The following is a 16,232-nucleotide window of genomic DNA, read 5'->3' on the forward strand; positions in this document are numbered from 1 at the left end:
TTCAGCCCGAAGCCTCCGTTATCTCCCCCTTCTCTTCGTGGCGTCCACATTGTGAGTGTGGGCGCCTGGCTGTGACAGTTTGCGGCTTTACAGCTGGGTGCGACTTGCGCTGCGCTCTGTCAATGGCCAGGCAATGTTATAGGACCTGTGACGTGCCCTAGAACATTGCCAGGAGGGAGGGGTTGCCTAGGAGTCTCCTAGGCGGCCAGAAGTCGGAAGTGGGACAGGAAGTCCCACTCCACACCAGGTAAAAAAAAAAAATGACATGCCAATTGTGGTCTCCATAGCGCGGTATCGCAGAAGCTGTGGGAAATGTTCTAGCTGCAGGAAGGAGCAGGGCATCAGGTAAATATATCTCTTTTATGGTTCCACTAGACATAAATGAGCATTGAACCCTTGCAATGCAGGCAAAGCCCCACTGCAAGGAGTATTTATTTTATTTATTTATTTATCTGAGGTGGTTTCTGTTCTCCTTTAGACACACATGTATGGTGATCTGACCTTTGGAGAGACGATTCTAGAGGGGATATCAAGACTCAGCCAAACCTTTGTGAAGTCTGTTGGGAACCTGACAGTGTCTGGTCGAAGACTGAATGTGGTTAGACAGCTTATAACTTGGTGGTCCATTTCTGAGGGTAAGTAATCCTTGGTGGAGGATCTTTTTACCACTTATAGAAGTACTCTTGATATACACCTGGGATGCTCTCCTTGGATTTTTATGGATCATTTTGAAGGACTTTTATACATTTAAAAGCACTGCATAACATTTCTAAAATTTTATCTCCCCGAATTTGGGTTTTATATTTTTATATGACTTGTACATTAGTGCAAACTTGTTTTTTCATGTTTTAGTTATTATATTAAAGTGGTTCTAAAGCCTCAAAGCCCAACTCCAGGCAAATTTTTTTTTTTTCCCTATACAGTAAGGCTGTGCCCGCACTGCATGGGTAAACTGCTCATTTTGTCTAGGGGTGAAGAAAGAGCCTACACTCGCCCGATCCTTCAGTAAACGGTGCTCTCCCACGTCCAACAGTTGACTGTTCCTGATGTCTTCATGTCCAGAGCCAGTCTATGGGCATGGTGATGTCAGGAACAGTTCACTGGACTGCAGGGGGGGGGGGGGGGGCGTTGAAAATGAGATAAAAAGACCGGTCTTGCCCTGGGATAAATCATAGAATTAGGAGGGTATAGCTCGGCTCTATGAATCCCTAGACCATGGGTGCTCTCAACCTGTGGCTGTTGTGGAACTACATTTCCCGTCATGCCTCTGGCAGTCATGCATGTAACTGTCAGCCTTGCAATGCATTATGGGACTTGCCTGAAACAGCTGGAGGGCCGCAGGTTGAGCATCCATGCTGTAGACCAAAAGACACAGTTAGCCTACCTAAAAAATAAATTGCCCTGAGTTCAGCTTTAAGGTTTTTTTTTTTTTTTACCTTAATGCATCCTGTGCTGTACTGCAGGCACCCCCCCCCCCCCCCCAATTCTTACCTGAGCCTGATCTCGATCCCTTGCAGTGCATGAGAGCAGCGGCTCTCTCCCTCTGTATTGGGCAGATCGATAGCAGCAGAAGCCATTGGCTACCGCTGCCGTCAATCAAATCCTGTGACAAAGGATTGGGGCTGAACTACCCTGTCAGTGTCCAAAGAAAGACACTTTCTATGGGGGGAACTCGGCAGGGGGTGGTGGGGGTGTGCTACCAGAAACGCCAACGGGGGAACCCAGAAGGAAGAGGATGGGGGCTGCTTTATGCAATACCATTTATTATTTTAAGAAAATAAAAATATTTGAATCTTTATTACCACTTTCCATTATTACCACTATGGAGATCTGTAAACTAGCCACTAGAGAGACTTCAGTGGCCCAGATCAATTACCCTGTGACCCCCAGTTGTTACAAACTTTTAAAGACAAGATAACAGCCACACATAGTTTGCTGAAAGCCGGAGAATGAGCAATTATTGTGTGGCAGTGCAAATAGACATATAATTACTATAACTATACATAGAAAGAGTTTTTAATACATGAACACATTTTCATAAGATAATTCATGCCACGTCTAAAGCTTTTGCATAGTTACATGATTACACATTCCTTTTACATAAATAGCTGTATTAAAAAGCTGACAGCACACTCCTTTTACACTAGAACTTGAGCCTGGAGTGCTACCTGGGGGCCCCTTAAGTCTTTTTACTTTATATGGACCTATCAGCAGGCCTGAGCACTGAGCTCAACACCTATGCTGTTAGTCAGCTGTTTAGTTGATCCCCGAGGTTCATTAAACAAATAAGTGTACATGCGTCTTACAACCATATGTGTGGGGGGGTCTTCATTTTGGCAGAAATCCTCTTAACCCTTAAAAGGTCAGACCATTCAAAATGGATATTGCAGTTCTTTGTAGCTGCTGTTAACCATTTGTTTTCTGCATCTCCCACAGTCCTCAGGGTGAGATCTTTGCACACATTCCCAGGTCTGCAGACCTTTCTTGTCTAACAGCATGGAGAAGTGAAGGATTGGATAAAGTAAATGTCCCCTAGACCCAAAATTTTTATGTTTCACAGAGTTGGGCTTTAAAGCGCACCTTTAAGACCATGTTACATCCATATGTAGGGTTCAGCATGTAACATGGTGCCAAGCGGAGATCTGTGAATGAATGAACTACAAGTCCTGTCTTCCACCATGGCAGATGGACTTGTAGTTCTCAATGAAATACAAATGCAGTGATTACTGCACTCATAGTCCATTGGTACTTCCTTTAGCACTGTAACCGGAAGCCTGCACCGTGATACACATATAGAGCTGGAGGAAGAGTCAGCAGGAGCATTGCATTGCACAATTCGATCCTTGGACTGCGGTTGCAAGACTTTGCAGGCTCATTTTTCAAAAACGGTAATAAAGTAAAAAATTTTCTGTAAGTATATGCACATTTTATTGTTATAATGGTTTTGCTTTTTTGCAAAAGGTGAACTTTTAAAGTAGGGCTTTTTTTTTTACCACTAGTTTCTACATGATACAAGATGTCAGCCGGCGGAATTCAGAGGTGGAACTCACAGATGGAGTAAACCTTTAAGACCTATTTTTCAAAATCAAGTAATGTTATGTTAAAAGAAAAGTTTAGAATGAAAAAAAAACAATCATACTCGCCTATGTGGCTGCAGCATCAAACCGATGCCGCAGCTTTCCCCTGCTAAGCTCTAAGACAACCAAGCAATCACGTGACCGCTGATCACTCTGTTCTCGGTCTTCACTGTGCAGAGAGTGGTGATTGTCACCGGATCTCTGCTCTGCCCCTTCAGAACTCACTGGAGAGCCAGGCTTGCACACTGAGAAGTTGAGCCAGCTGTCGATCAGGCATCTGGATGGATCCTGACATTAAAGTCGGGATCCTTGCAGAGCCTGGACTTGCTCTGTGATGATCAGTCAACAGCAAACTTTAGCTGTTGGCTGAATCTGGGTCACAGGAGTGCAGAAATAAATATATTTGTGACCCAAATATATGAATATTATATAAATACCCTGTGACCCACATGAGAAGTATGGCCCAAAAACCTTTCGCCATACTACTCTTAATAAACCAGGGTGAGCAAAATCTTTTAATTTAAAAATATTTCAGTTAGAGCGTATGGAGCTTCCTGTTCACTAGCACTACAACACTGAGAAGTGTATAGCTGCCAAAGTAGTAAACCCCAAAAATGAACAATGGTATTATCCTTATGTATTACATACCAACTAAAATAGGATGGAAAATGCATGCAAGAAGTGAGTCAATCGTAACATAAAAGCCAGGAGATTTGTAAAGAAACAAGGATGTGGATTCACTGGAATGTGTTCTGAAAAATGAGATGCTGACACTTTTTGCACAGTTCAGCACTCCTTATCAACACAGGATTGCTGCAGGAACCGTCCCCATTCATCTCTAATGATGCTTTTATGTACACACTGCATGGGAGTGTTTAGCTACAGATATTATTCACTGACAGAGATGAACAAGGCCTGTCATTAATACATCTGTCTTGGAAGTGAACTGTTGGGAGCTGAACCTTCTGTAATTGCAGCAAGCCCTCAAAGGCAATGGAAAGACTTACACCGGCCATACATGAATTGAAATTTGCCCGGTTCAGCAGTGACTGGCCGAATTTTGATTCATGTATGGGCAAGGTTGACTGTACCCAAGTCAATCCATTGATCAACTTGGGTACTACCAGCCTGTTGGATTTTTCTACATGCGATTAGTGCCAGCAGCTATAGCCGCTAGGCAGTAATCATTGCACAGTGCATTCGGAAAGTATTCACAGCGCTTCACTTTTTGCACATTTTGTTATGTTGCAGCCTGGTAAATTCATTCAATTTTCCTCAAAATTCTACAAACAATACCCCATAATGGCAATGTGAAAGATGTTTGTCTGAAATCTTTCCAAATTTATTAAAGATAAAAAACCAAAAAGATCACATGTACATATTATTCACAGCATTTGCCATGACACTCAAAATTGAGCTCAGGTGCATCATGTTTGCACTGATCATCCTTGAGATGTTTCTTCAACTTGATTGGAGTCCAATTGCAGTAAATTCAGTTTATTGGACATGACATGGAAAGGCACACACCTGTCTATATAAGGTCCCACAGTTAACAGTGCACGTCAGAGCACAAACCAAGCCATGAAGTCCAAGGAATTGTCTGTAGACCTCCGAGACAGGATTGCATCAAGGCACAGATCTGGGGAAGGGTACAAAAAAATGTCTGCAGCATTGAAGGTTCCAATGAACACACTGGCCTCCGTCATCCATAAATGGAAGAAATTTGGAACCAGCAGGACTCTTCCTAGAGTAGGCCGCCTGGCCAAACTGAAATATCGGGGGAGAAGGGCCTTAGTCAGGGAGGAGACCAAGAACTCGATGGTCACTCGGACAGAGCTCCTTTGTTTCTCTGTGGAGAGAGGAAAACCTTCCAGAAGAACAACCATCTCTGTAGCACTGCACCAATCAGGCCTGTATGGTAGCGTCCAGATGGAAGCCACTCCTCAGTAAAAGGCACATGACAGCATGAGAAACAAAATTCTCTGGTCTGATAAAACAAAGTTTGAACTATTTAGCCTGAATGGCAAGTGTCATGGTGGTGGCAGCATCATGCTGAGTGGATGTTTTTCAGCGGCAGTAACTGGGAGACAAGTCAGGACCGAGGGAAAGATGAATGGAGCAATGTACAGAGACATCCATGATGAAAATCTGCTCCAGAGCTCTCCGGACCTCAGACTAGGGTGAAGGTTCATCTTCCAACAGGACAATGACCCTAAGCACACAGCCAAGATATCAAAGGAGCAGCTACGGCACAACTCTGTGAATGTCCTTGAGTGGCTCAGCCAGAGCCCAGACTTGAACCCGATTGAACATCTCCAGAGAGATCTGAAAATGGCTGTGAACCGACACTCCCAATCTAACCTGATGGACCTTGAGAGGTCCTGCAAAGAATAATAGGAGAAACTGCCCAAAAATAGGTGTGCCAAGCTTGTAGCATCATACACAAAAAGAATTGAAGCTGTAATTGGTGCCAAAGGTGCTTCAACAAAGTATTGAGCAAAGGCTGTGAATACTTATGTACATGGGATTTTTTTTGTTTTTAATAAATTTGCAAAGATTTCAAACACATTTCTTTCACATTGTCATTATAGGGTATTGTGTGTAGAATATTTAGGAAAATAGTGAATTGAATCCAATTTGAATTTTTAATTGAATTTTGGAATAGGGCTGTAACAGAACGTGAAGAGCTGTGAATACTTTCAAGATGCACTATATTCTTGCCAGCCATGAGGCATTCCCACGCCCCCGGCAGAATACAATAGCGCTGTGGTTGGTCAGTGTTGATGGAGGGAACTGAGTGACTTGCTTAATCTATGGCTTCCCCTAAGGGCTCGTTCACACTAGCGGTACCCCCTTTAGCTGTAGAGGCAGCAGCCAGAGGTATACCAATGCCACAGCCAAGATGCTTTCCTTTGTGCAAGGAATTATACCCCCTGTTGCTTTCGGCAGGTGTAGCAACGCATACGGTTGTGGTGTGGTAGTGTAGCATGCAAGGGTTAAATCAGGTGATGAAGAGGCAATACGTCTCCTTATCACCTGTCTAATGTGAAACAAAGCTCCATGAAATGAGCTCTAAAAAAGTATTATGAGGGCAGAATTTCTTTACTCATTGTCTACATGCTTTCTTAGCCCAGAAACAAATAATAAGCTGATCATTCTACACAGAAGATTTGTCCAGCAAAAATAACAAGCATTTTAGTACTAATGGCTATAAACCTCCTGCTTACTGGGCACTAAAAACCCCCTCCTGCCCAGATCAATTTTTAGCTTTCAGCGCTGTCACACTTTAAATGACAATTGTGCAGTCATGCTACACTGTACTCAAATTACATTTTTATCATTTTTTTCACACAAATGTAACTTTCTTTTGGTGGTATTTAATCACTACTGGGTTTTTATTTTTTGCTAAACAAACAAAAAAAGTCATAAATAAAAAATAAAAAAAAATAAAAAAACAAAACATGTTTCATAGTTTGTTATAAAATTTTGCAAACAGGTCATTTTTCTCCTTCATTGATATTCGCTGATGAGGCTGCACTGATAGGCACAGATAAGATGGCCCTGACGAGTGGGACTGATAGGTGTCACTGATTGGCACTGGTAGGTGGTATTGATAGGCAGCACTGGTGATGAGACACTTATTGGTGATATTTATAGGTGGCACTGATGGGTGGTACTGGTGGGCACTGGTAGGTGGCACAGAAGCATCTGCAGAGGCTCTCCATGTACGGGACTGATGTCCCTCTCACAGCCGCCGGTGATCGGCTTTTTTTTTTCTCCTTACGCTACAAGCCGATTACCAGCTCTGTTTACATCACATGATCAACTGTCATTGGTTGACAGCTGATCATGTGGTAAGGGGTCGGGATTAACCCCTTACTCCGATTTGTGATCAGCCAAGTCTCATAGACTCACTGATCGCAGAGCGCACCGCGCGCGCCCTGCAGGGGGCGCGCAGGCCGCTTGAGCATGGAAGGAAGTCTATGGAAGCCCTCCCGGCAAATTAGGTCCGCGCTGTAGCCGTCTTTCGGCTATAGCATGGACGGGAGGTGGTTAAAGTACATCTAAAGGTAATTTATTTTCTTAATTTTCCATAAGCTGCAGGTTTTATTGCTGTGTGTGTCCGCGGTAAGGAGATTCACCCACTCAGTTTGTCCTTGACACCACTGAGACAAAAAGTGATGGGGAATCCAAAAGATTACTGTTATAGAATAAAAATAAAAGGAATATCTTCTAAAGGGGACATTTGTTTGGGTGACAACTGCCTGAGTGCTTTTCACTCACTTTGGAGCAAGTTCCTCTCACTTCCTGTTGTGTCTTCAAGACAGGGAGTGAAGAAAAAATCTCCACAATAGGATAAAAAAAAAAGAGCAAAAAAACAAACAAAAATAAACAACAATGAATGCACAACATTCAGGCTAGGTTCACACTGAACGCACAGCAATTGCTGCGTTTCACGCTTTGCACCGCATAGCAAACGCACTGTTGCTCATGCGTTCTGCTGCCAGTGTCATATAAAAGTTAATGTCACCTCTAAAGCAGGTCGCAGAATCAGATCGCATGGATATGCATGAATCGGATTGCACGAGTATGTACACCCATGTGATCTGGGTCCAGTACAGCAAAAAAAAAAAAAAAAAAAAAAGTGCCTACACCTTTTTCGTGTGAATGTGGTGCAATACAAGCCATAGAAAATGATGGGCTCAAATTGCACCACACAGAATCACATGTGATTTGCACAGAAATATGGTGTGATTCCTGTGCGAAGCACATGTCACAGGATAGTTTGAACCAGTGTTGTACCATATAGTGTCCGGCCATGATATAGGCGGCGTTCATCCTCGGAATCTGTGTTGCTGTGTACTGCGCATGCGCAGTACACAGCGGACACTATCGGATGGAGGACCTTATATGATAAGACACCGGCCCTTAAGGTATAATAGAGTATGTGGAATAGGATTAATACCCCAACTGCGAGTCTTGAATTGCGAACCCAAAATAAACCTGTGAAATTATTACACATTTTTTACCTTGTCAGTGCGAGCACAGCGCTGGAACCGCAATTCCTTAAAATCGTAAAAACACTTCTCTGGGACACACTCCGCTTTTATCAGTGCCGAAATCAGTGTATTTTCAATAGTTGGAAAACCACACTTATTCATCTGTACAAAACAAAATAATAAAGATTAGCGTAGATACTGAAATGCTTTTGGACCCCTAGTTGAATTTGACATCATTCATTTACATGTAAATAAAAAAAATAAAAAAAGACCTAAATAAAAAGTTTATGTCCACGGATCGAACTTGGGATGTCCCGATGACCTGCTAATACTTGTAGTGCCGCTCTAAGCAAGGGGAACGAAGGGGAATGTATATAGTCCCGCTGGTGCTCAGAAATAGAGTGCCGATGAAAATATCACCATCCAGTAGCGCATTGCATACTTAGAAAAACCTAAGTCCTGGTGGGTGGGATGACACATTTCAGAGGGCGTGGCTTGTAGAGTGGTGCAAGACTCATGCATGTTAACCACACAGACTGGTTTGGGGTGCCCTGATGTCCCTTCCCCTCACCCAAGGGCATTGCTAGGTGGCATAAAGAGCAGGTGCTTCAGCCCGAAGTCCGAACCCGGCACCGTGTGGGAAATGTTACCTACCTGACACGCACTGACCTACCTGACACGCACTGGCCCACACTGACATGCACTGACCTACCTGACCAGACTTCAGGTGATGTGACCTCCTCCCGCAGCTTAGCTGTAGTGTGTGGTGCACCCATCACAGTAGAGTAGTAGACAGAGCCCATCATGGACATCTCGCGGTCCCGGCATTGGACCAGTGGGACGTCCATCATAGGCCCTGCAGGCTCCAGAAGGCGGGACCTGCGATGTCACTCAGTCACGCTCGGGGTCAGAACGGTCCCTGCTTGGCAGTGGCACTTGGGCTCGGGGCTAATAAAAAGAATTGTACATGCCCAAGCCTCTGGGCTTTTTGGGGACCCACCCGGGGCTCCAGCCCTCCTCAGCCCCCTTTCCCGACGCCACTTCCCCCACCCCCTTTTATTCCAAGTTCCTAGACTTTGGTCTTTACACATTCTCACACTTTTATCCTTTTATTTCCTCTACATCTTCTATTCTTTAAATGTTCCCCTAGTTTTCTATAACAAGGACTTTTCCAATTTCTTGTCTCTTCCTCCTCTCAAAAGTGGACTATTGGACTATGTCCCTCAACTGGTTCTGTTTTTGCATTCTGGGCAGTCTCTCACCAGCCATCTTTCTTTTTAAGTACCTATGGGCCACTTTTGTAACTAGGACTCATTGGTCTGGGTCCATGAATGTGCAATCTTCTTTAACATCTCATTTCAATGCCAAAAAAGCATTAAAATATAAAAACAGTTACCATACATGTGTTTTTGTCCCTTTATTTAAAGTATATGTAAAGCCAATAACTAAAGCCTCTTATAAGATTATTGTAATTTCAAAGGTTATTGTCAATATATATATATATATATATATATATATATATATATATATATATATATATATATATATATATATATATATATGTCTCAGTGTCTGTCAATTGAATATACAACTCCTTAAGGGTGTCCTGGCCCTAACCCTCTTCCCCCCAAAAATACAAAAAAGGACTGTTAAAAGAAATAAAACCTTTTTTACATCCAAGAAGTGTCTGGTGCACAATAACTTTCACCATCTTTGCATCCACTATGCCTCACAACTAGAGGTCGACCGATATATCGGCCGATATTTGCCGTTTTTTAAATAATCGGCATGGCCGATTGTGCTGATAAAAAGCCGATATAGAACTGCAGCGGGACTTTGAAATTACTTCTGTATAGAAGTCAGTGTAAGTTGCCTGAGTCGTCATAGCAACACTTTCCTCCTCTCTGGGCAGACTGCCAAGAAAAGAACAAAATGATACAATGTTTACACTTGAATGAATGAAGTCATCTCTGTGTGTAGAAGTTCTCAGTTTAACCATTTAAAGACTTAGGGCCGGTTCACACTGCAGGCGAGGCGAGGCGACTCCGACTTGCCTCGCCGCGACCTGCCACGGCCTCAGCGGCGACTTGCAAATGACTTCTGTATAGAAGTCAATGCAAGTCGCCCGAGGTCGCCCAAAAGTAGTACAGGAACCTTCGGAGGTTCGACTCGAGTCGGAGCGACTCGAGTCGCTCCTCTCAGAACGGTTCCATTGTACAGAACGGGGGCGACTTGCGAGAGCGAGGCGAGGCGAGTCGTGTCGCCTCGCATCGCCCGCTGTGTGAACCGGCTCTAAATCTATTCTGACACTTGTTGCTTACAAGTAAAAATCCTGTATTTTCTGCCAGAAAATCACTTAGACCCCCCAAAAATTATATATATATTTTTAGCAGAGATCCTATGGAATAAAATAGCGGTTGTTGCAATATTTTATGTCACGCGGCATTTGCACAGAGGTCTTTCAAATGCATTTTTTTGGGAAAAAACTACACTATTTAAAAATAAAATAAAAACAGTAAAGTTAGCCCATTTTTTTTTTTTTTCGTCCAAAAGTTTTGACTACCTGTTTTTATTTAATACATAGGTTTTTTTTTTTTTTTTATCTAAATCATACATACAAGTAAACTGATTGGAGGTTTGTTTTGTTTAATAAATGTTTAAATGTAAGAAATTTTCTGTATCACTTATGAAGGCTGCTTTCACACTGGAGCGTTGATGGTAAAACGCAAGTTTTAGCGGCTCTTTACCATCATTTTAGCGGTGCTATTTGGCTGCTAGTGGGGCACATATAACCCAGCTAGCGGCCAAGGAAGAGGTTAAATGCGCCCATGAAGCACTGCTGCCAAATCGCATTGCATGCGCTTCGGCAGTGGTGCCCATTTATATCAATGGGCAGGAGAGGTGGAGGAGCGGCATACACCACTCCAAACGTGCTGCTTGCAGGACTTTTTTTTAAGATCCTGCCAGCGCATCGCCTCAGTGTGAAAGCACTCTGTCTTTCACACAGACTGCAGGGGAGCCATTTTACAGGCACTTTACAGGCGCTATTTTTAGCCCAAAAGCGCCTGAAAAACGCCCCAATGGGAAAGGTGTGTTAGATCAAGGGGGATTAAAAAAAAAAAATAATAATAAATAAAAAAGGTAAAAAATAAATAAAATAAAATCGGCCTAACATATCGGCCCAAAAAAATCGGCATCATATATCGGCTATCGGCCGCCATGATTTCTAAATATCGGCATCGGCATCGGCCAGAGAAAAACCCATATCGGTCGACCTCTACTCACAACCCACTACATATTGAAGGATGTCAGCTATCTTGGGCCTTGGAGGTCCTCATTAGACTGGAAGAGGCTAAAGACTTTGCTACATTCATATAGACAGGAAGTGGCTGAAGGATTTATAATATATATATACATACACAGTGCTCACCATAAATAAGTACACCCCTTTTAAAAAGTAAGATATTAATCGATATCTCAATGAACACAAGAACAATTTTAAAAATTTTGGCAAAACTGAGTTCTATAGAACATTTATTTAGCTCATTACATGAAAGTAATGTTAATAATATATCTTAGATGACAAAATTTTCAGTTTTACCCAAATTAGTTGATGCAAAAATGAATACACCTCACAACAAAAACTACTACATCTAGTACTCTCTATGACCTTCATGATTTGTAAGGACAGCACCAACTCTTCTAGGCATGGAATGAACAAGTTGGCGACATATTGCAACATCTATCTTTTTCGATTCTTCAAGAACGATCTCTTTTAGGCTGGGTTCACATTGCAGCGATGCGGGAACGCCGCAAATCCGCGGCGGGTTCCCGCATTGCATGCCTCCCGGCGGCAGTTCACACTGCCCTATGCGAACTGCTGGGAGTGTTAGTGAAATGTTAATGACACCCCCAGATCAGTTCGCATATCGCAGTGCGATCTGCAAACTCGGACAGGAATCGGATCGCATGGTGTGAACACCCAAGCGATCCGATTCTGCTGCGGACCAAAAAAAGGGTCCTGTGCGAGTTTGGGGCGGGTGCGATGCGAATTCAGCCATACTATCTGTATGGCTGAACTCGCATCGCACAGAGATCGGATGTTATTTGCACTGCAGTGTGGTGCGAATCACATCCGGTTCTCGTAGCCGCAGCAATGTGAACCCAGCCTTAGAGCCTGGCAGCTGGATGGAGAATGATGCTCTACTTGTCTCTTCAGAATTTCCAATAGTTGTTCAATTGGGTTCAGATCAGGAGACATGCTTGGCCACTGAATCACTTTCATCCTGTTCTTCAGAAATGCAACAGTGGCCCTGTTGCATTCTCATGTTGGAAAAGTGCAGGATGACCAAGGGCATGGAGTGATGGTAGCATCTTCTCTTTCAATATAGAGCAGTACATCTGTGAACACCATCAATGAAATACAGCTCCCTGACTCCACCAGCACTCATGCAGCCCCACAGAAGGACATATCGTCTACAAAATAGGAGATCGATTTATGTCTTTTTTTTTTTTTTTTTACTAGTAATGACGGCAATCTGCGATTTTTAGTGGGACTGCAACATTGCGGCGGAGAGATTGGACACTTTTAACACTTTTTGGGACCAGTGACACAGTAGGCACCATGCATTTTTCTTTGAACTCCTCACCTTTGTGATGTCATACAGCTTTGAAGCCATCAGTTCCAAAAACATTTAGCTTAGTCTCATCACTCCAGAGTACAGAGTCCCAGTAGTCTGCACGGCGGGGGACCTGATGCAGACGGCCAGTGGGCGCAATGTCTGCCGGCCACCCGCGATCATGGGCACGAGAGCCAGAACGGGGATTTGTATATGTAAACACATAAATCCCCGTTCTGAGAGGAGAGACAGATCTGCTGTTCCTAGTAATATCAATATGTCTCCTCCTCCAGTCACCACACTGTCCTCACAGTAAAAAACACACACAAGGGAACACAATTAGCCCCTTGATTTCCCCTTAGCGTTAAACCCAAAATTGTCTTTTTTTGTTTATAGTGTAAAAAATAAAAACAGCAGGTGATCAGCGGTGATCAAATACCACCAAAGAAAGATCTGTTTGTGGGGAAGAGGGACATCAATTTTGTTTGGGTACACCGGTATGACCGCACAATTGTCAGTTTAAAGGGTGCAGTGCCGTATTGCAAAAAACGGCCTGGTCATTAAGGGGGCAAATCCTTCTGGGGCTGAAGTGGTTAATGAATAATTAGACTGTAGTTGAATTCTTGTTAATTAGGGTTTTGTTGTCTAAAGTTTAGCTTTGCTCTTAAGACTTTCTTTTGGGTGTATTCGTTTTTGCAACATGGTCTTGAATGAATTTGTAAGGACAAATTTTTTTTTGTGTGCACAAGTTAACAAATCCTGGTTGCAATCAATGTGGTACACACACACACAATTTGTATATATATATATATACACACACACACACACACACACACACACACATATATATACACAGCGGGTAAAATAAGTACTGAACACATCACCATGTTTCTAGGTAACTATATTTCTAAAGATACTATTTTTTTTTAAATCAGATCTTTTTCATTCTATATGCAAAAAACATTAAAACAATACAAACAAATTATTCAAACAAAATCACATTAAACCAAACACAACCCAAAAAAACACAGACCACCCACACCCATCCTGTTCTTGGAGTATATATATATATATATATATATATATATATATATATATAGATATATATATATATATATCTATATATATAAAAAAACAAAAAAAAAACAGTATCTAGTATAGCAAAATACATAGTACAGAGATTGGTTTATACTGATGCCAGAGGCATGGACTGAAGCCACCTTGACCAAGTAGCATCAAGCTTGCTCATGGAATTCCTTAGGGAGTATGTATGATTTTCAAACAAAATAGTCCTATTAAGATCTGTAATCCAATCAGATACAGTCGGCGGATAGGGAGAGGTCCACTTAAGAGCAATCTGTCTACAGGCAGCAAAAAGTGCGTGTATAGTGTTACCAATAGAAGAGGTATACGTAGACGTGTCACAGTAGCCCAGTAGACATGTAAGTGGTTCAACCGAAATGTTAATATCCAGTAGCCCGTTTAAAGTACCAATCCCCTCCGCCAAATATCTTTGGAGTTTGGGGCACCGCCACAAAAGGGGTATTACCGTACCTGTGTTACCACACCTAGCAGAGGCTGGCTCAGATCTCAGTCCAATTGCATACAAAAATTGAGGCATTCTATAGACCAGTGATGGCGAACCTTGGCACCCCAGATGTTTGGGAACTACATTTCCCATGATGGTCATGCACTCTGCAGTGTAGTTGAGCATCATGGGAAATGTAGTTCCAAAACATCTGGAGTGCCAAGGTTCGCCATCACTGATATAGACCATATGGTGGATAAAAATCTGGGCCAGTCTGTGTGATGGAGAAAGAGACAAAGGTGATATTGACATGAAATTTTGACCACATGTCGGTAACAACCCATGCAATCCATACACACAAAGAAACCAAAACAAATAATTCAGAAATGAAGTTAAGTTATGTGTAATAAAATGGAATGACACAGGAAAAAAGTATTGAACACGCTTAAATGTATTTAATATTTTGTATAAAATCCTTTGTTGGTAATGACAGCTTCAAGACGCCTCCTGTATGGAGAAACTAGTTGAATGCGTTGTTTGGCCCATTCTTCCATGGAAACAGTCTTCAAATCTTGAAGGTTCCGTGGGCCTCTTCTATGAACTCTGATCTTTAGTTCTTTCCATAGCTTTTCTATTGGATTCAAGTCAGGTGATTGGCTGGGCCATTTTAGCAGCTTTATTTTCTCGTTGAAATCAATTGAGATATTCCTTGGCTTTGTGTTTGGGATTATGGTCTTGCTGAAATGTCCACTCTCGTTCCATCTTCATCATCCTGGTAGATGGCAGCAGATTTTTATCAAGAATGTCTGGGTACATTTTTTCATTTATTCTTCCTTCAATGATATGAAGTTTGCCAGCACCATATGCTGAAAAGCAGCCCCACACCATGATGTTCCCACCTCCAAACTTTACTGCTGCTATGGGGGTGTTTTTGGGGCGATTTGACCATTCTCATCTGACCAGACTATATTCTCCCAATATTTAACAGGCTTGTCTAAATGTTGTGCAGCAAACTTTAAACGAGTTTTAACATACGTTTTCTTCAGCAATGGAGTCTTGCTTGGTCAGCGTGCATTACTTATTGTCTTCTTTGAAACAATTGTACCTGCTAATTCCAGGTCTTTCTGAAGCTCTGCACAAGTGATCTTTGGCTCTTGGACAATTCTTCTGACAATTTGTTGCACTCCACTATCAGAAACCTTGAGAGGAGCACCTGGTGGTGTCCAGTTTATGGTGAAGAGATGTTCTTTCCACTTCCAGATTATGGCCCAAACAGTGCTCACTGGCTCAGTGCTCACTGGAACGTTCAGAAGCTTAGAAATCCTTTTGTAACCTATGCCATCAGTACGTTTTACAACAAAAGAGATTGCAAAGGTCTTGAGAGCTCTTTGCTTTTACTCATCATAAGATGTTTCTTGTGTGACACCTTGGTAATGAGACACCTTTTTATAGGCCAAACTGAAAAAGCTGATATTAATTTGTACAGACAAGGAGCAGGATCGCTTTCTAATAACTGATATATTTCAGCTGGTATCTTGTCTTTTCATGCCATTTTGCACCTCCCTTTCTTCATGCATTAAAGCGGATGTCCACCCTAAAGTGGAGCTTCCGCTCATTGGAACCCTCCCCCCCTCCGGCGTCACAATTGGCACCTTTCAGGGGGGAGGGGGGTGCAGGTACCTGTACAGTACAGGTATCTGCACCCACTTCCGGCATAGATATCTGCAGAATATACGCCCCTTTCCGCAGATATCTACACCCCCTTTCCGAAGGTCTCCCGCTGTCTGCTGGGAAACACACGGATCCCAGAGACAGCGGGGACCATCCTTATTGCGCATGCGCGAGTAGGGAACCGGGAAATTAAGCCGCAAGGCTCCACTTCCTGATTCCCATAGCCAAGATGGCGGCGGCAGCACCCGAGAGACGATCGAGAGATCGACTTTGGGTGCCGACATCGCGGGCGCGCTGGACAGGTAAGTGTCATTATTTTAAAAGTCAGCAGCTGCAG

The 16,232-nt window shown here is 42.8% G+C and overlaps 1 protein-coding gene across 6 annotated transcripts in view; it reads right to left on the reverse strand.

Annotated features, from left to right (window-relative positions):
* LOC143963178 (pseudouridylate synthase 1 homolog) overlaps nucleotides 1-16,232 on the reverse strand; it is an 83,703-nt gene that overhangs the window by 13,294 nt on the left and 54,177 nt on the right. For all 6 annotated transcript variants that reach the window (XM_077472750.1, XM_077472753.1, XM_077472749.1 and 3 more), the window contains one exon: nucleotides 8,108-8,239. In XM_077472750.1, coding sequence (XP_077328876.1) covers nucleotides 8,108-8,239 — 132 coding nt within the window. The remainder of the gene's footprint in view (nucleotides 1-8,107; nucleotides 8,240-16,232) is intronic.

Source organism: Lithobates pipiens, unplaced genomic scaffold (assembly GCF_037356315.1).
Source record: "Lithobates pipiens isolate NorthernLeopardFrog02 unplaced genomic scaffold, aLitPip1_a1.2 Scaffold_8, whole genome shotgun sequence".
Classification (NCBI taxonomy): domain Eukaryota; kingdom Metazoa; phylum Chordata; class Amphibia; order Anura; family Ranidae; genus Lithobates; species Lithobates pipiens.